The sequence below is a fragment of the Drosophila mauritiana genome, chromosome 2R, assembly GCF_004382145.1.
Source record: "Drosophila mauritiana strain mau12 chromosome 2R, ASM438214v1, whole genome shotgun sequence".
In the NCBI taxonomy this organism is placed as follows: Eukaryota; Metazoa; Arthropoda; class Insecta; order Diptera; family Drosophilidae; genus Drosophila; species Drosophila mauritiana.
Window position 1 is genome coordinate 20,119,184 of NC_046668.1, and position 20,476 is coordinate 20,139,659.

The window sequence follows — 20,476 nt, forward strand, 5'->3', positions numbered from 1 at the left end:
CAAAAGGTGATATGTAATGTTTTTATAACTAACAGTAAGTACAACTAGTGCACAAGTAACTCATCATAAGTACATAATCATATTATAACATATCTTAAATTCAGCTTTTGTGAATCCCAGTAGCCTGTGGAATATATTTTGGCAGTCGTCAAAGGTCTGAACCCACATACCTCATTACACCTTGAGTTATTCAGAGCACCAGACCTAAATGGGATAGTTTTATGTTTTCCGGCTTTTTTGTATTTCGGTGTGAGTTTGTGACCATGTAACTGTTCCAAATTTTAAGTTGTGTTTTAAGTTTTCGTTGGACAAGTAAGTGGAAATACGCCTGTAAGGTAGGAACTTGAATGTTAATTCTAGTTTGCAGGTCGCTGCCATGTTTTACCATGTATCCGAACGAGATCAGTGCATCATCGAGGAATACCAAAGGTGCCTCAAAAACGATGTCCTCCAATGGTAGTGTTGCGGTGGACGGCGTAAGTTGCGGTTGCTCCAATGGATCTGGCCGGAACTGCGGTTGTTCCAACTGCCAGAGGAGGCGTCAGCGAAACGAGCGGAGGACATAAGGCTATCCGTGTATTTTTGGATCACCACGGTGGTTAGGAAATCGCGTTGCTCAAGGACTCGCTAATCCTGGCCACCGCAAAAATTAACTTTTCGACTAACACATTTTTTGGAGCTATTATTGGATTCAGATTATAATAGCTCCCATATGCTGGGATACCCAACACGGGGATATCCTATACTTGGATACCCTATACCTTGGTACACTATACATTGGTAACCTATACTTTGGAACCCTAGACTTTGGTTCTCTAGACGTCGGTACCCCATTCTTTGGTACCCTCTAGTTGGATACCTTCACTTGGATACCCTACACTTGAATACCCTACACTTGGATACCCTACCCTTGGATACCCTACACTCGGATACCCCACAGCTTGGATACCCCAATTACGGATAACGATTGACTTGGATTCGAAATATATAGGATAGGTTTATAGGATTACTTGAATATCCTAAACTCGGATACCCCATATTTGACTGTTATTAGGACTGCTGTTCCCAGACTCAAGAAGGAATCGATGATTTAAAACGTTTGAGAACGTTGATTAATTAAAGACATTAATACGAGCCAAATTTTCTTCTTTATTTTTTCGCAGTTTTTCCAGTTTTTTTTTGTGCGATTTCTCTGCACAATAGGCTGCTTAAAAGATAATTTCATTTCAGAAAAGTGGATCTCTTAATTCCACTGGCGGCTTTAAGGATGTACATTTCCCGCGGCAAGCCGCAAAAAACAATTACAAAATTGTTGGGCAGTCGTTGGCTGTCTGACATGACCTGACCCCGAGTTTTTCGCCAAAACATCGAGCGCACATGTAAATGGAAAATTTTTCACAGACAGTTGGGTGCGTGTAAAAAATTTCACTTTTGATTTATGCGCGTGCCGTGGCGCAAGGTGTGGCAAAAAAAAAGTAAAACAACATTTTAAAACATCCAAGAACTGGAAAATTTTGAGGTACCGCCATAACAAAATTTTCTGAAAGTTGGGGGTGCCTAGCAGAGGATATTGCAACATATTTGCATAGACAACCATTAGGGCAACGACGACCATTCAGCCACTCAACCATTCAAGCCATGAATGGCTATTACACCGAATAGATTATGTTTTGCTATGCACGTTAGCAACCGGCTGCCATAAAATTTTATCTGCCAAGTTAATTAAGCCGGTAGTTAGCCGTAGCCAGTCGACTACTGGGAAGCTGGCAACTCAACGCAGCTGAACTCAACTCAACTCAACTATCCTGGAATGCTCCTGGCTCTCCTGTTCATTTGCAGTTGAAAATTTAATTAGTTATTCCATTTGCGCGCCACACTCGCTTTTCATTGCGGCCATTCAGACAGCTACCTCTCATTTGCCGGTCAACCCAAAGGATTCGCGAAAGGAAAATGAAACCGAGCTTACTTTTTTTTTGCTTTTTTTATGGTCTGTGGCGGTGTTGGTTTCGAAAGAGAAGGCCACAAAAGTAGACACGAATATCTGATCAAGAGTTTCCACACCTTGGCTGGGAAATCAGCAGAATCGCATCAAAGCTCACGCAAGGAAAACTTTTTTAAGGTGCATGCAACAGCCGGAGTCTCAAGTTTCAGGCTGCAACCCTAGCACGCGATTGCATTTTTTGCACAAACAGCGATTATGACCTGTACTTGTTGAAAGACTCATACGAAAATGCCACGAACAAAAAACAGCTTAAAAATGTGTAATGATTTTTTGGGCATGCTCAACATACTTGCAATAATTTGCATGCGACTCTCGAATGGCATGCAATGGATCCTACTCACGCAAGGCTTCATAATGGATTAATTACAGGGTAATGCGATTCCAGACAGCTCACACACAAGCTGGCAGCTATAAGTAATAAAAAATGAAAATGGGTTTCAAGAAAAGTCCTCCAAAAGATGTCTTTTATTATATTACATTTTCATAATAAAGCAATCAACTCACTATAAAACCAATTAGCCAAGTCATTTTCCTTTTTGGCCTAGATGGTCACCAAAGGCGTTACATGCTTAACCACTTTGAGTGCTTGTTTGACCATCATGAAGAGCAAACATAAAAACTCAAGGAGGTCCGAGCACTTCAAAATGGAAATGGGTATGGGAACATTAAATGGAATTTTTAAATGCTCTTGTAACTCTCGGATGATCAGCGTTCCCATTCCCAAACTTGAGATAGAAACAAACAAAATAAATAAAAAATACAATTTGTATGCTGGCGCGACAGGTGATTCAGATTTTTTGGCTTGGGATCGGGAAGTTGCCCTCGTTTCGATCGATTGCATACTTTATGCTCCCATAACGACTCATTAATTCTATGGGAATGTAGTCGTAAACAAGCCATCAAATCTGACCCGTTATTACATGAAACGGGGGAGAAAAGAAATAAATAAATTGGTGCTATAAAATCTGGTTTGTTGACATATTTAAATTACGTAAAAATTGAATAATCAAACGACCCAAAATGGCCAATAATCTATGTATAAATATTGCTCATCAATTGGAACTCAAACCGGTTTTTCTGTTCTTATGTGTTGGCTTGATTCTTAAAGCATTCAGTTAAATCTGAAACAATGCTGAACTATTAGTTCTTAATCAATTCTTTAATTTAAACTGTGTGCATTTATTTCATATGTACATATTAAGGCAAAAGTTATAAATAAACAAGCCGAAAAGAATAAAGTTGCAAACCGCAATTAATTAATCCGCGCTTCATTTAATTGCCGCAAGTGGAGTCAAGGGACCAAAAGATCCTGAACGGCTGAAAAAGTATGGCACAAATGATACTCCTTATATAAGTTAAATTAATAAATATATCAGGCAACTAAAAAAAGGAAAATGCCTAGTAATTTAAAAGAGTATTTGTTATATCTAGCAACCTTAAAGCGAATGGTGGTGTTCCATTTTAAATAAAAACTGACACAGTTTGTGGTCATAAATTGCGACCAATATTATTTTCAGCTTGATATTCCTTCACGGATGTTTTCAATAATTCATAAATTTCTCTGCGCCGTAACCACAGGTTAATTGAAGCGTTTCCTTGCCAACCGCAGAAAATTCAATGGGTTAAGTACAATAAAACAATTATTTTTCATATTTTATTTGATGATGGAAGGGGAGGTAGTTAATAAAACAAAAACGTAAATTGTAAACTATACCCCACTGAAGCATAATTCGTAAAATCGCCTAGTTAGTAATTAATTGGGGAAAATCATTAAGTTGAAATTATGGTTATGAAGTCTGGTTAATTATCGATTATATTCAATGCGGCATTTAATTGGATTTCCATCTGAACATCTGATATTTGCATTATGCAGCTCAGAAATTTCCCGAAGGCGTTGAACGAATGAAAATTAATTTACTTGTCCAACAACTGGTTGAAATAATCATGCGAAAATTTGTCTAATTTGTGGTCTTGTCCCCTACATAATTCACAATGCAAGCCAGACTCGGCCATGACATTCTGTCCTCCGGTGTCTGCGCTCTGACATTTCGATACAAATAAGGCAGTCAAGCGGCCATTTGCTGGTTCCATGCGCATTTTCTTCATCAATGATTAATTGTTTTGACAATGTTGCAGCGATGTACCTCTGTGAGGGCCGGGCCGCCTTGCCATTTTCCATTTTCCCGTCTGGCTTTCGATGTGCCGAAATATTCCGCGTGGCAGACGCAAACGCAAACCTCTGCCTCTGGTCCATGTCACATTTGTGGCCTGGCACTGATGAATGTCCCCAAATTGATGTATGATTTTGGCAGCGATGCCAAAAACCTGATGGGGCAGTAGTCTGTCTCCATTTCCACAGGCTACCCACTCTGCGAAACTGCTGCGTGTGGAAGATTTAGTGCAGAGCTTTGGGTTTTGTGGGACATTTTTGCCAAGATATGATATATCTCTCGGTATCTCTTGGTAAAATTGAGCCAAGTTTATGGTAGTTGCAACGATTAAATTTGGAAGTAGGAATTGCAAATGGATTCAGGTCTATGAACTACACATAATGAAATACATCCATTGCTATTGGTTTCAAAAGGAAAACCTAATCCCTGTTCTCTTATCTTTCCAATTTAATATCTGAAAATGTCACGGACAGATAGTTTGATTTCCTTTAGTTCTGGTCTTTTCCATTCGGTTTCGGTCCAAATAAATCAGGTCTGCTTGTGTAACCCACTTGGAACAATTTCCTTTCTGGTGTATTTACACCTTCCTCTGCCTTTGGCGACAGCTAAACAAATTAAAGTTCAAAACAAATAAACTGGAGCAGTGAACAGAGAGTGGCCAAAAGGGTGGCAAACAGTTTAGCCTTAGTTGCCCGTTGAAACTTTTACTTGACCCTTGTCAAGCGATTGAAAGTGGGGGGGTTGACCCAAGGTGCGGGGTCAAAGACAGTCGAGTGTTGTAATCAACGGAAAATTGGCACCAGTCAACGGAACTCCTTCCAGAATCTATCCATCCGCCCCCTTAGTTGTAGTCCTGCCATCGGTATCTGTATTTGTATCTGTATCTGTGTCAGTGTCAGCATCGTTTGCGCTTCACTTCCTGCAGGATCTGTTTTTGGGGGTGGCTGCCTTGACCAACTGACTCAGTGCGAGGGTTGCTCCATTTGGCTCCGTTCTGTTGTCGCTGATAAGTCGGCAGGTTCAATAAATCGTCGCCTTAGCAAAAAATACATAGTTAGTGGATAGTTGAAGTCACTTCGAGTCCCCCACTGGGCCATTATCGTTCCGACTGAATCCAAACATGTGACCCCCATGTAATCGCTTGCCATTTACTTTATCATTTGCCAACATAAATAAGGCACTAAACGGTTGAACTAAACTGAAAGTGGTGCGTGTTTTGCATTTCATTAAATTATAAGTGCGCTGAAAGAAATTTCGTATACTGGTTATATTATTTTCCTCACTTAACCATTGGCTAACTCTAACTCTGCTTATCTTCTCTGTGTACAAATGGGTATTTATACATAGGAAATGCTAATTAAGTGGAATGCAGCGTTGGTGCCGCATGCCAAATATTTGCAGCAGCTGACACCAGTTGGGGGTCAGGAGAACGTGCCGGTTAATTAAGCGGCCATCCAAATGCATTACATGTCCTTGTGCTCAGGTGTAATACCATTTATTAGAGAGAGAAAGGCTAGAGGATAATGCATTCTCTCAAGCTGGCAGCATTTACGTGACAGTACGCATTGGCTCCCATAGCCTTTTCAAAATGGAAGGAAATGACTTCCTCGGACCGCGTGTCCAACTAACACAATTTTTCACACCTCATCCCCAGTCAATTTTTTGGTTTAACTTATACATGTGAACCATTGACCGGGTCAACAGACCAAAAAAAAAAAAAGAAAGGATGTGCAAAAAATGTAGACATTTTCTTTAGCGCAAGTCATGCATTCCATTTCCTATTTACATTTATCTAACTCTCGCCAAAAAAGCGGAGAAAAAAGAACGGATTTAATGGAAAACGATGCCCTGGGTTGTTGGCCTCGTCGCCGTGGCGCCTGGCAACCCTGGTCGGCGCCACACAAAAATTCCACTCCGCATTGCGTTCAGTCCGTTTTTATTGCATGTGATTGCTTAATTTATTTGTATATATTTTAAACATTTTTCTATATTTTTTTCATAGGGTACCAGAACGTATTATGGGGATATCAGTACTCGAATTGTTTCAATAAAAACTACAACTGTTCAACACCTATGTATATTACTATTAAAGATAATTAATTTTAAAGCACAACAATTTATTGTATTTGAATTTTGGTTTAAATTTTATGAATACACAGAATATTTCATTTACACATAGCAATGCATTGGTATTACAGGGTATTTTATTTACAGTACTATCAAATTCGGCCAGTCTTCTTAGCTTTTATTCAGCTTTGTTCCTCTTTGGTTCTGACCAAATGGTGCCAACTAGACGGGATGCGCCAAAAATTGTTAAACGTTTGCCAAATGCAATGTAAATTGGTTGCATTTTTTGGATAACATTGCGTATGCGTGATTTGTTGCAGTTTAAAAGTTAATAGACCGAAGAACATGAGACGCATAGAAGAATGAAGCTCATAACATAATAGTTCCTCATAAATGTAGTTTCAGCATATTAAATACTCGCTTATTTCAAAGTCCGCACATAATTTTAATTCTAAAATTCACTGCTCTCACAAAAAAAATCGTGGAAAAAAACTGTAACGAATCCACGTAACCATACATCATTCAATTTAAATCCCCGTAACAAATTCGAATGCACGCGAATCAATTGTTCAATTGTATCCGTAGGAAAATAAATAAAATATAAGCCCAATGCTGTTAGGGATCCCACGGAAAATGAAGAGGGAGCGGGGTGTTGGGGGAAGGCAATAGGGCGCAGGGACAACAAACAAGTTGGCGGCCATAAATAAATATCGCATAAGCCCATAGACCAACATTGAATATAAATGTGCACTCTGTTTTCCTCTCTTTGTAGCACAATCGAGTTAATTTTGCAAAAATTCAATTTAAATAATGCCCTGGCTCCATAAAACAATAATCTCGCATGCGAGGTTCTATCTCTATGTGTGTGTGTTGTGGCAGAAAAAATTCAATTGTCTGGATTTGGTTTAAATGGCACATGTAGGTTCTTTTACACTTCACTCTTGGATAAACTATGTTAAATATTTTGAAAAGTATGAAACAGCTTGAAGAAAGTGCACCTGTGATCTATAGCCGGGTTGATCTGGCCATGTCGGTCCGTCCCTCTGTCTGTCCATATTTGCGCTGAAAGTAAATTGAATTTACCGCTCGAAATATTTTAATTTCCTTCGGACACGATGCAAGTCCATCGAAACCTAATAAAATGCCACAGACACGTACGCACCTCAGACATCCAGGAACGCTGAAGATGACGAGTGGGATTCCCGAATGTTGCACTGTCTACTTTCCGTGTTTCCTGCCCTCCATTTCTGCAGTCCACATATGTGGCAATCTCCTCCAGCAAATTGAAGTGACAGTTGGGGCAGAAACGAGTTGTTGCGGAAATTAATTGAATTCCCTTGAAATCAAAGGGGAGATACAATACATATAGGCTGCAATTCAAATGTCACGAAGATCGGGTAAGTAAAAAGCTCCCTGTTTTTCAGAAATAATAATGTATCGAGCTGAAATAAAATGAAATGTTTTAAATATCGAAGTTATTTTTGGTTCAAACAGGACTATGTGGCTATTTGCCACACACCACGAAACAGGGCTGCAATTAATTTGCCATTGGCTCGGCGCTCAAACATTTTAATCAAATGACAAACCCGAAAATAATTTATTTTGTGGCACATAACTCACAGCGAACTGGAAGCCGGCAAGCGGTTTATTAAATTTTGTTTGCTCTGGCGCCGAAAACAGGCTTCCTACAGTGGAAATGGTTGTTGCTGTTTTCCTTGTTGCCCGGCAGTTGGCCAACTAATAGATTTTAAAAGCGGCTGTCGCTGTCAGCGAACCAAAGTTGGTAACAGCGGGGAAAACGCGGGAAAATGGCTGGAAAACCGAGTTAGAGGACGTGATAGACGCGGCGAAATAAATTGGTCAACTTGCAGTTTGGTTTAACGGGCAGTTTGTTGTGACAGCTGCAAGGCGATAGCAAATAAAAAACAACAGGTTGTCGACTTTACAAAGTGATCGATGAATACGTGTAATCTATAAATTCCGCAAAGACTTTTGGTCCTGTGGACTGTGATAACTGAAAAGAAACAACGTCACGATCGGATAAAATATATAGTCAGGATATTTGGAAAGGAAGGAATGATTTTCTGCTGACCAACGTGTTTTATAAGCAATCAAAGGAGTTTAAAGCAAGCAATGTAACAGAAAGATATTAACTGACTTAAGCGACTTAAGCTGGCTAAAAGCACATTTTTTTAGATTTTAATCCAAAACCAAAATGGCATACATCACCAACAATTTCTGGTTAGTCAAAAGTCTTTTAGTTCCTTGATGACCAAGTGAGCCATCAATAAGTTCATTTAATTCGCATTACTCACGACTCCCTCCAGTTTCCGGACTCGTTTCGAATCTTTCCAGTAACCGCCTACATGTCTTGTGGTTATTGTGTAATTTGCCATTAAATCGTTGTCAACCACTTAATTGCTCGCTATAAATCTAAAACGCAATTGCTTATCGCTGGTCGGACCAAAAAGCCGGCAATTAAAAGCAAATCAAATGGACTTGCGGCAACTTTTCCGCCACAGAAAGTTGTCTTTTCATTGGCTCCCAATCTTGATGGCAATTTTTGGACGACAAAACTGTATTTCTCGGCAGGAGTCTGGATTAAGTTGTGCGTTTCTTCGTTCCTTTGTTATGCCGAACGAATTTCAATTTGCTTTAAACTTCACTAAAGCAACACACAACGCATCGCCTTCTGCATTTGCATTTTATTTCCAATGGCTGCGTTTCGCAATTTCTTGGCAACTTTTTTCCCTTCCATTGTTTTTTGGCTTCTCGGGAGGAGAGGCAATTTCACTTTTCAACTTTATTCGAGCGAAAAATTGACGTGGAAATAGTGGGTCGGTAAAGGGGAAAATCTGTCTGGCATATCTCAGCGGAGAAAAGTCGTGGAAACTGAAGGCGTTCCAAGGTAGACAGGCGTTAAGGCTTTCCAAACAGAGCAACCAAGTGTGGACAGGGCATAATGTAAAATAAATAGGGAACTTAAATGTATATACACTGAAAAATACTTTGTTTTGCAATTTTCCGAACGGTAAAGAGACCCACAAAGAAAACGATATTATAGTTGCACTGCAGTACATAATTACCCGGTCTTTCAGTTTCAAAAGTCCTTTCAACGTAATTGCTTTCTTTAAGTAAGCTAAGAAGTTGAGAACCATTTAAATTGTTCGATATTATCGTTTGGTTTATTTACAAATCGTTGGTAGATCGAGCGACGAGTCCAAACGACCCATCGCGCTCAGCACAGCAATCTAATTACATAAGCATACTCTATATAAATCTACTTAACTAGATGGCGGAAATGGAACTGGAAGGTTTTTGTTCTTAGGAAATATCCTACAGTCGCTGAGTTGAGCTGATCAGCCAGGCGACGATGAGGGTGAGACCCAATCCCAATCCGGACAGTCCGCCGGCTGAACCCGTAAGTTCGATCGTGTTGCAACCATCCGTGGAACACTTGTTGCAGTGATCCTCATTGTCGATCTCGCACTCCAATTCGCTGGCACATCCGCGCCGCAGGAGACCGTTGTTGAAGGATGTGACACATACGTCGTTTGCCTCGTAAATTGGGCACACGGCCAAACTGCTGGGATGCTGGGCGCAAAGTGGGTCATCAATGGAGTTGCAGATGTAGCAGCGTCGTCGATTGTTGGGGAAGATCTCGACGTTGCACTTGGCTCCGGAGCAAGCGGAGCAGGTGCCATCCGCCACACAGCTGCTGCTTTCGGTAGAGCTCAGTTCACTCCTGCATCCACGGTGCGTATGTCCGTTCGCCAGACGAGTGATACAATCGGAGTTGGGGGCATGACAGGTAATGGTGGTCAGCACAGCTGTGGGATCCTGGGCGCACTCCAAGGTCTTGCTGGAATCACAGGACAGACACTCTCCTTCCGCGGGCAGTCGGCTCAGTTCGTTGCACTCGCTGCCCTGGCAGGAGTACAACAGATTGCCCTCCTGCCACTGCTCCAAGCTGGAGCTATTCTGGCTACTAGCACAACCCATCAGCTCCACCTTGCCATCAGTGGCGTACTTGGCGAAACAGTAGTCATTCGTTTTGTAGGCCAAACAGGCTTGGGACTGGCTGCTCGAACATGTGGCATCCGAGCAGGTGTGGCAACTAAGTCGATCAGCCGGATACGAGAAGGTATTGCATTCTGCGCCGGAGCAGGTGGCACAGTTAGTACCACTCTCGTCGGTGCTGCAATCGGAGCGGTCATACAGCTCCTTGTCGTCCAAACAGGATCGAATCAAATCCTCTCCAATCAGAGCCACCAAGCACTGACCCTTGCAACTGCGCTTGCTCAGGTCGGATTCCTTGGGATCGGTGATACAGCTCGATCTGTTGGCCGAATTGCAGAAGGTACAGCTCACATACTCCTCCGTGGACCAGGCGTCATTGCACTCGTTCGACTTGCAGGTGAAGCACAAAGCAGGATTCTTTCGGCAATAGCGATCCTCGTAGTCATCCACATCGTCTGAGCAACCTCTCCTTCTCACCGACACGCCATCAGCCTCAAAGACAGTCTTACAATCCTGCTCGGGATTCAGCGAACAAGTAACCGCAGGTCCCAGCGAACTCAGACAGTGTTCGCCCACACAAGAGTGGCACTTTAGGGGCAAGTCCTGGTACAAACCGTGCTGACCATCGTCCACCCGGTTGGCCAAATCGATGGCATTGCACTCGCTGCCTGAACAACTGCGGCAGTTTCGGAAGTCACTGGAATCGCACTCGACGATGCTGCTGCAACCGCGGGTTGTGACATTTCCGGAAAGAAGGGTCTTGCATGTCTCAGTGTCGCTGACCCACGGACATGCCAAGGTATACGAGGGATCCGATTCACAACTGGAGTCATCCGCAGAGGTGCAGGAGTAGCACACTTGGCGATCAGCCGGGAAGACCTTAGAAATGGGACAATATTTAGATCATTTTAAGTTTAAATGTTTCTTTTTGTTGTTTATTTACCTCACGATTGCATCCATCGACCGAACACACGGTACAGTTGGCATCGCTTCCTAGAAGACACGAGGCAAAATCAGTCTGGCCGAGATCGTACAGGCAGCCACGTTGGGTTGAACCATCTAGGAAACAGTATATATGGATGGATTAAAGAAATATTTGACTAAAAGCCTTCTTTTCAAACGTACCATTCTCCAATCTGGTGAAGCATCCTGTGTGGGGCAACTGACTGCAGGTGCTGAAGGTTCCAATGGCCTGGGCATCGGTGGCGCAAGAGGAATCCTCGCGAGAGTCGCAGACGGCACATCGCACGGGGGACTGGAGTTGGGGAACATTGCAGTTGGTGCCATTGCAGACGGAAATGCGCTTCGTCTTGATAATGGCCTCCAGATCCTGGTTGCGGAAGGAGCTCAGGCAGCCGAGTTGCTTCAGATCGTTCTCTTCGTCCACCCACAGGAAGCAGCTATCCTCGGGCTTGTAGATGGCACAGGTCTTGGGCTGTGGATCCTCACACTCGTCGCCCTCGCAGGTGTAACAGCTCAGGCGGTCTTCGGGCAAACTCTGGACGTTGCAGGAGTCACCGCTGCAGGCGGCGCAGGTGGAATCAGAGCCGTTGGCACAGGTCAGCTGGTCAGACGCCTCCTTATCATCCAAACAGGTTCGGATGAGATCCAAGCCAGCATCTGCGCTGCCATACAGAGCAGTCATACACTGGCCCTGGCACTGACGAGTTCTGTGGCTGGCACTTGTAGGATCCCACAAGCAGGAGGAATCCTTGTAGGAGTCGCAGTAAATACAGGTGGTGTACTGACTCAGGGCAGTGGCATTGTTGCAGTTGTTGGACTTGCAAGAAGGACAGCTGCCGGCGTTGGTACCACAATATGTGGAGATGGTGGCATCCGCCTCGACCTCATCCTGGCAGCCGCGTCTGGTCACGGCTCCATCTGATCCAAACACTGTCAGGCAGTCCTGTTCGTTGTTGTTCTGGCACTTGACCGAGGCAATCTCCTCCTCCTGGCAGCCGGTACCCTCGCAGGTAAGACACTCCAGAGGAAGATCTTGCCACTTTCCAATATTGTCATCGGACTTGGCGGCCAAATCGATCTGATTGCATCCATCGCCCTCGCAGTAGACACAGGTCTTGGCATTCGCCTCGCAACTAAGCGAGGTGGCGCAGTTCCTGTAGGTCACTCCATTCCTCAGATTGGTCACACACTGGTCATCTGCATCGTACAGATAGCACACGGTAAGGCTACTGGGGTTGCTTTCACAATTGGCGTCCGTTCCGGAGTTGCAGACGTGGCAGGATCGGCGATTACTGGGGTAAACCAGTTGGTTGCACTTATTTCCCTGGCAGGAGTTGCACGAGGCAGAGGTGCTGTTGTAGCACGAGAGGAAGTCGTCGTCCTCCAAGCTGGAGAGACAACCTCTCTCTGTGCTACCATCGGACAGGACACGGGAATAGCATTCAGGGAAGCCACCCAAGGTACAATCTGTGGATGAAACGACACTTATGGGACTTATCGCACAGTTGGCCTCGGTACGCGAGCTGCACAGAGTGCAAGTCTGAGTTTCTGGCACGGATTCAATGGTGTTGCAATCGTTATCGCTGCAAGTCAGCAATCTCTTGGAGCGCTTCAGCAGATAGATATCGTCGTGACTCAATTCACTCAGACAGCCGAGCGAGGTGATCGACCTCTCCTCATCGAACTGAATGTAGCACTCATCGTGCTCCCTGTAATTGGAGCAACTGCTAGCTTTTGGACTCTGGCACTCATCTCCCTGGCATACCAAACAGCTATGCCGGCTGGCCACTAAGTCCTCGGAATTGCACTTGGCTCCTTCACAAGTGGCGCAGAACCTCTTGCTACCGGCTGTGCAGGCATCACGATCCTCCTTTTCCAAGTCATCATAGCAATTGCGGATTAGCGCATAGCTGGGATCCTCAGTTTCGTTGAAGAGGGGCAAGAAGGCAGAGACACAACGTTCATGGCACTGGCGTGTCTTCGTGATCTGTGTGGGATCACTAACACAATTCGAGTCCACACTGGAATCACAAACGATGCATTCCACATATTTATCCTGGGAGTCGGCAGTGTTGCAGCCATTGGAATTACAACGGGGGCAGTAGGCGGGATTTTCATCGCAGTAGTCGGACTCCTCGAAGACGGACTCTGAGCAACCTCTTTGAGTAACTGAACCGGAATCACTGAACACGGTCACACAGTTATCATATCCCGAGCACTTCGTTAGGGTACCTCCACCAGAAGCACAATCTGTTCCCGAGCACGCCAGACACTCAATGGGGACCTCTTGCCATGCTCCAGGCAAGCCATCCTCGCCAATTTTCTCAAGGTTAATGGTGTTGCAACCATCGGCGGAACTGCAGACGCGGCACGTCCTGGAATCGGAGGGATCTGAGCAGGTGAGTGACGAACTGCATCCTCGGTGCGTAATGCCATTCAACAATGTGGTTACACAGGACTCGTCCTGGGAGTAAATGGGGCACACAGTGCTTGTAAGAGTAGCTGGTGAGGCGGCACAGTTGGGGTCACTGGTGGAATCGCACTGATAACACTTCCTACGTTCGGCGGGGAATACGGATAAGCCGTTGCAACGGTCTCCAGTGCACGTTTCGCAGAGTTTTCCATCGCCAGTGAGACACTCGTAGAAATCGTCTCCACCCAAACTGGACATGCAACCACGAATGGTGTTACCCTGACTATCAATCTGGGTAACACACTCTGTGTAGGGAATCTGGGAACAAATATTGGTAGTGGTCAACTGGTTCGGGTTGGTGGCACATCGAGGATCATCCGTAGAGGTACATTGCAGACAAGTGTTGGGATCGGGTGTAATGCTGTATTCGTTACACTTTTGTCCGGAGCACAGAAGCAAACGTTGCTGGGCCACCAGCTCCTTGATAACTTGCTTTTCAAACTCACTGGCGCAGCCCATGGCCACCACCCCAGAGTCGTCGTAAGCCAAATAGCATTGGTCATTCTCCCGGTAGGCCACACACTTCGCTGTTGTCGGGTCTTCACAGAACGGGTCTTTGCAAGTGTAGCACTCCAGGGGATTCGCAATGACATCTTCTCCATTGCAGAGCGATCCAGTGCAGGCGGTGCAATTGGAATGAGTTCCCGCTGCGCAGGATGTTCGTTCCGCTTCATTCAAGTCGTCCAGGCATCCGCGAGTGGGCAGCAGTGCGGAGTCCCAGGATGAGCTGCGAGGATACAATCCCGTCATGCACTGACCCTGGCACTTTCTGGTACTTTCTGGCTTCTCCCATGCGCAGTTCACATCATCCTCGGCATCACAGAAGTAGCAATCCACATAGGAGTCGAAGGAGACGGCATTATTGCATCCATCCGACTTACACTGTACGCACTTGTCTCCGTTCAAATCGCAGTAGTCCAAGTTGGCAGCCAAGACAGCGTCACTGCATCCTCTGGCCACCGCTTGACCCTCGGAATTGAAAACCGTCGAGCACGTCTGCTTGTTGTTACCCTCACACTTCGTGGTTTCCGTACCCACTGACGCACAACTGGCTGCATCGCTACAAACGTGACAGCTCAGCGGAAGATCCGTCCACTTTCCTGGCTCACCAACGTAGCTCGACTGAAGATCCACAGTGTTGCAGTTGGCTCCGGAGCACACTCGGCAGCTACCCGCCTGAGATGCATCGCAATTCAGCTCCGATTGGCAGCCACGACGGGTACGACCGTTGGACAGAGAAGTCACACAGGCATCATCCTCGGAATAGGTGCGACAGTAGCTCGAATAGCTCGTCGGATTCAGGGCACAATCCGCATCGCTGGCGGAGTCGCAACGCAAGCAAGTCAGCCAATTTGAGGGATACACGTCGTTGTTGCAATTATTCGTGCTGCAAATGGTACAGTTGGTGCTGCCAGCGCTGGAGCATTCATCGAACAGTTCATCATTGGTATCCATAAGGCAACCACGCAGCAAAACGCCTTCCTCATTCAGATAACTATAACACTCGGGATTGATGTAGTGTTCGCAAACAGTAGCCGAGACCGTGACTCCTGCAACACATCCATCATCATAAGTAGAATTACAGACCTTGCACGAAACGCCATTCAAATTCAGCTTATCCTTTGTATTGCAATCGTCGCCGGAGCAGAGATAGAGGTCCCTGCGATTGGTTAACAGGAACGAATCCTGCAAGTCGGTGGCACAACCCATGGCCTTGATAGCGCGATCGCCCACATGTATATAGCACTGATCTCCGGATCGATATCCCAAACAAAGTTTACTGGTAAGTGTTTCACAGGCGGCATCCTCACAGACATTGCAGCTGAGACGATCCTCGGGAACATCAGCTTTGTTGCACGTGGCGCCCGAGCAGGAAACACAGTTCTCCAGGGTTCCGGCAGAGCATGCCTCACGATCATCGTAATCGAGGTCGTCCAAACAGCCGCGAGCCAGATCGTAAACAGGATTGGCCTCCGATCGATTGCGGGGATACAGGCCAGTTAGGCAGCTGCCCTGGCAGGACAAAGTTCGGGTTATATCGCCCACTTTTCGGACGCATTCGGCCTCATCGCTTCCATCGCAGAACAGGCAATCCACATAGGTGCTCAACTCCTTGGCGTTATTACAACCGCTGGACTTGCAGAACTTGCAGTTGGCCGAGTTTTCATCGCAGTATTGAAGCAGCTCAGCATCCTCGTAGAGTGTGTCCGAGCAACCACGGAAGATCACCGAACCAGAGGCATCAAAAACGGTGCCGCAATTCTGCTCATCATTACCAGTACACTTGCGTAAGGTGCCCGAGCTGGCTCCCTGGCAATCGGTGCCGTTGCAGGAATAGCAATTAACTGGCGGAGTTAGCCACTTGCTCGGATATCCAATGTTGGAGTTGAACAGATCCGCCACATTGCAATTGTCCTTGCCTGAGCACAGACGGCAGTGCTGCTTGTCGGAATCGTCGCAGGTGAACTCCCGCTGGCAACCACGATAGGTTTCTCCATCCACCAACTTGGCACTGCATCCTTCGTTTTCCAGATAGTAGGGACACACCTCGGATGCATCGGGAGCAGATGAGCACGTGGGATCGGTGACTGAGTTGCAGCGCTGACAACGACGACGATCCGCGGGATATATATCGACGTTACAGCGATCGCCAGTGCAAACCACACAGTTTCCTGTTCCATCGAGGCACTCCTGCAAATTCTCACGTTCTAAGCTGCTCAGGCAACTACGCTGAGTTCTGCCATCTATGAAACACAAAAGAGGATTACCCCATTAATTCAAGGTATGACATTTGAGAATAAAATTGGATTTATATAGTAAGAAATACTCACTTATGATGCGTGTCTGACAGCTGGTATACGGTAGGACTCCACAATTTCCAATTAATGTGATTTTTGAAGGATCCGTAGCACAGTTGGGATCTTCAGAAGAATCGCAGACGATACACTCGTGTGGGGTTGGTAGAATATCGAAGAAGTTGCAGTCGTTGTCATCGCAGAACAGGAGAGAGTGGAAGTTTTCATCCACATACTCCTCATCCAAATCGGACTGGCAGCCCATGCCCCTGATATCTGCATTATAGTCGAAGAGGATATAGCAACGATCATCGGGACTGTACTGGCTGCAGTTGCTGGCCTTCGGGTCATCGCAATCGGATCCTGAGCATTTGTAGCAGGACTGTGAGATTTCGGATATGTTCTCCACATTGCAGTTGGCTCCGGAGCAGGCTATGCATGCCGTATCGGTGCCAGCAATGCAGGCTGCCTGATCCTCCGGATCCTTGTCATCCAAACATCCTCGCACAGTGTCGAAAATGAAGTTCTCACTGGATCTCCTGCGGGAACCAGTAAAGCACTGGCCATTACAAAGGCGGCGGGACTTTACGTTTGCGGCATTGGTGGCACAATCTTCGTTCTCGTAGTCGCAGTAGATGCATTCGGTGTAGCTGTCCAAGGATGTGGCACTGTTGCATCCATTGGAGTTGCAATTGTGGCAGCTTCCGCCATTGGCATCACAGTAACTGGCCCAGGTCTGCTCAACCTCCTGGCTACAACCCTTAGCCGACACAGATCCATTCGCACCGAATACTGTCACACAATAGTCGGAGTTACTTGAGCAGGTTGTATTCGAAAGATCACTGGCGGCACAACTGGTGGCATCAGAACAGCTCTGGCAGCTTAGAGGCAAATTCTGTCCCCACAGCCCTGGCTGTCCATCTTCCAACCTCTTCAGGTTTCCAGTATTACAATCGTCTCCAGAGCAGACCTCACACTTTTTCGGGTTACTGGACTCACACTCCACGGATGCACTGCATCCACGTTGAGTGTTACCCAAGAGATCTATAACAGTTATGCACTGCTGGTTGGGAGTGTGCAGAAGACAGAGGGCAGAGGCGGAGGGCGTTCCTTCACAGGAGGCATCTTTACCGGAATCGCAAATCTGACAGCTCAGTCGCTCCGTGGGTTGGAGCTGCAATACATAAATTAAATAGATATAGAAAGCTCATAAAATATCCAATTCCATTTGAAAAAAAAAACCCACCAGCTCGTTGCACAACTCTCCTGTGCATCTGCTGCACTTGGTGCTATTGCTGTCCTTGAGGCAGTCCAGGTAATCCTCACCCTCCAAGCTGGTCAGGCAGCCCCTCTCCGTGTGTCCATTTTCCAGGATCCTTGAATAGCAATCGGTGTTCACGAGACTTTCGCACAGCGTATTCGTTTCCACATTATCGGGGGCCACGGCGCAATCCTCATCCGTCCGGGAGCTGCACAGCTTGCATGTTTGTGGTTTTGCCAGAGCAGATTCCACATTGCAATTGTCACCAGTGCAGTACCACAACTGCTTGTTGGTTTCCATGAGGGTAACATCGCTCACATTGTATTGACTTAGGCATCCCATTTCGTAGATAGCTCCGGATGCATCGATTTCGATGAAGCAGCTCTCTGGCTTATTCCCAGATGGGACAGCTCGGCAGGTTTTCGATTGGGGATTGCTGCAATCTCCTTTGCAGACATTACAGCTTCCACGGACACCCAAATCCACTGTGTTACAGCTTGCCGTACTGCAGGCAACGCAGTTTTCGAGGGATCCTTCGGAACAGGCCTCTCGATCGTCCAGATCCAGATCATCCAAACAACTGCGAACCAATTCCAACGGAGCACCCACTTCACTATTTGTGGGGTAAAGTGCTGTAATACATTGTTGGTTGCACTTCCTTCTCTCGGTCACAAGTTCAATGTCGAAGACACAGTTATCATCGCTCTGGGCATCGCAAACCACGCAATCCAGCAAATTCTCCTTGCTTTTCAGGGAGTTGCATCCGTGGGATCGGCACTCATAGCAATTATCGCCGCTTTCCGTGCAAACGGATGCTAAGTTGTCGCTGCACCCTCTCTCAATCACAGCACCATCGCTGTTGAAGATGGCCACACAACTTTGGCCATCGTTACCCAGACATTTTCGCAGGGCTCCAGATCCTGCAGAGCACTCATCGAGTGTGGAACACTCGTAGCAATTGATGGGGCCCGAATGCCAGTTGTGGGTATAAGCATCTGCAAATAATAGATAACACTACTATGTTACTATGCTATAACACGATCAACAGCCAAGTAATTCTGAGTGCAAATAAACCTAATCCACTCGCCCTTAATTTCAGCAAGTAAGCCAAATCCATGCTGGAAAATACGTTGATAAACGTATAATTAATGACACTGCGGCTTGTTACGTATTAAAGAGTTTATGGGCCGCACGATAATCGAATTTCGCGTTATTTATGACCACCGATGTCTGAAGGCTGCCGTTACCACATCGTTGCGATCTTTTACTCCGCAATCAGCTAATAAATTAATAAACTAGTAATTGCTTTCTGATCCATAAAACGGCCAATTCAATACCGATCGCAAAACACAATCTACTAAGAAGCGTGTTCTTTTGAAAAGAGAAAGTTCGTCATTCCAGTTGGTTTTCGATTACTATATCAAGGCAAAGTGGACCTTTATTACATAAAATATGTATGAATGTATTGTAATCATGCATTTATTAGTTTTAGATGTAGTGTGCACCAACAAACTGTTTTCAAACCACTTCTTTGGATTCAATACAAAGTCCAAAAGCAACTTCTAATCTTTTCCTTGAATTAATCCACCTAAATCAAAATGAATGGATTGTTAAGGCACTCGAAAATTTCGATTAAGGTTGCTGGTGTTTCGCAACGTTATTAACACACTATAATAACTACTATGAGGATGGGTTTACTTTGAACCAATAAGAGTTACATGCTTATGTCACATCATGAAGTGCAGTTTTTATTGATAGATAGATAAATGTTTTATATACACCATATAAAAAAGCATGGGTATGAGTCATAAATGTCGGCGCGATTGACGGACGTACACTTGTTATATTCATTGTCCGATGGCGAATAACACGAGCAGATACTTTTGGTAGATTAGATACGTTAATCTTCTTTTCTATTTTTTCTTTATTGTTCATTGTATTTCCCAAAGAATATTTATTTCGTGTCTGGTAAGTTGTGTTTAGTATTACATGTATTATGTAAGTAAATTAAGTTTGAAACATAGCAATGTGTATGGCTACAATATGTTGCTATTTTACAGTTTGCGTATCCTTCACGTCACTATTTTTCATAGATTTCGTTTAAAGAAAGTCATTACGTAAAACACCAAACGGATCTGCGCTTATTCAGTGTTTTATACATATTCCTGTTTAGTGGCTTAGCTTTCGGTAGTTTCAGCTATTTTTTCACTTTAACCATCACGATCACTTTCACTTTACATTGATCTTAATCCTTGATTTAAAATCGAACCTACCACTTGAGTGATTTAGCACTAGAAGTAGCAAAGCTACTCCTGCCGCCGTAGATTTCATGATCGTTTGAGGGCCACTTCGCGTATTTCCGTATTAGCCACAAAAATGGATTCCGGCAACTAATTTTTAGCTAGCTGATGTGAGGCCTTTTATAGATTTTCCAATGGCGACAAGCTCGAGCAATCGATCGATCGATGGGTCCTATCGTGGCTGTTTGATTATTGCTCTATATTAGGGGACCAATGCGATTATATTGTAGGTGCTGTTGCCATAGCTATATGGCCGATAAAGCTTCGTTATTTATAACCGATTGAGGGGAATTAACATAAAAAGCAACAAAAACTATCCCAGATAAGCCGGCCATAATCAGGCGAAATGGAGTCGTGAACACTTTTACACCACTCGATAAGGTTGTGCAACGGACAGCCGAAATATATGTTGGCTGATTAGAGG

General features: G+C 45.1%; 2 protein-coding genes and 1 pseudogene across 3 annotated transcripts; 1 reads left to right on the forward strand and 2 right to left on the reverse strand.

Moving 5' to 3' along the window:
* Positions 1–160: 160 nt before the first annotated feature.
* On the forward strand, positions 161–1,140 carry LOC117137256 (annotated as a pseudogene).
* Positions 1,141–7,045: 5,905 nt separating this feature from the next.
* Positions 7,046–8,895, reverse strand: LOC117137025. 2 transcript variants are annotated; one of them, XM_033298227.1, is made up of 3 exons: positions 8,556–8,895; positions 7,403–7,576; positions 7,046–7,302 (listed from the first exon to the last, which is right to left on the reverse strand). In XM_033298227.1, exons 1-3 carry the CDS (start codon positions 8,634–8,636, stop codon positions 7,246–7,248), a joined length of 312 nt encoding a protein of 103 aa, XP_033154118.1. In that variant the 5' UTR covers positions 8,637–8,895; the 3' UTR covers positions 7,046–7,245. The 2 variants fall into 2 exon arrangements, 1 of the variants encoding a protein (XP_033154118.1); XR_004459125.1 differs by having other exon boundaries at positions 7,047–7,302; positions 7,403–7,682.
* A 512-nt stretch (positions 8,896–9,407) lies between these two features.
* LOC117137600 lies at positions 9,408–20,100 on the reverse strand. The gene is made up of 6 exons (XM_033299117.1): positions 20,026–20,100; positions 17,738–18,747; positions 16,528–17,665; positions 11,386–16,440; positions 11,204–11,319; positions 9,408–11,139 (listed from the first exon to the last, which is right to left on the reverse strand). The coding sequence occupies exons 1-6, from the start codon at positions 20,081–20,083 to the stop codon at positions 9,577–9,579; spliced, it is 8,940 nt and encodes a 2,979-aa protein (XP_033155008.1). The 5' UTR covers positions 20,084–20,100; the 3' UTR covers positions 9,408–9,576.
* Between the last annotated feature and the right edge of the window lie 376 nt (positions 20,101–20,476).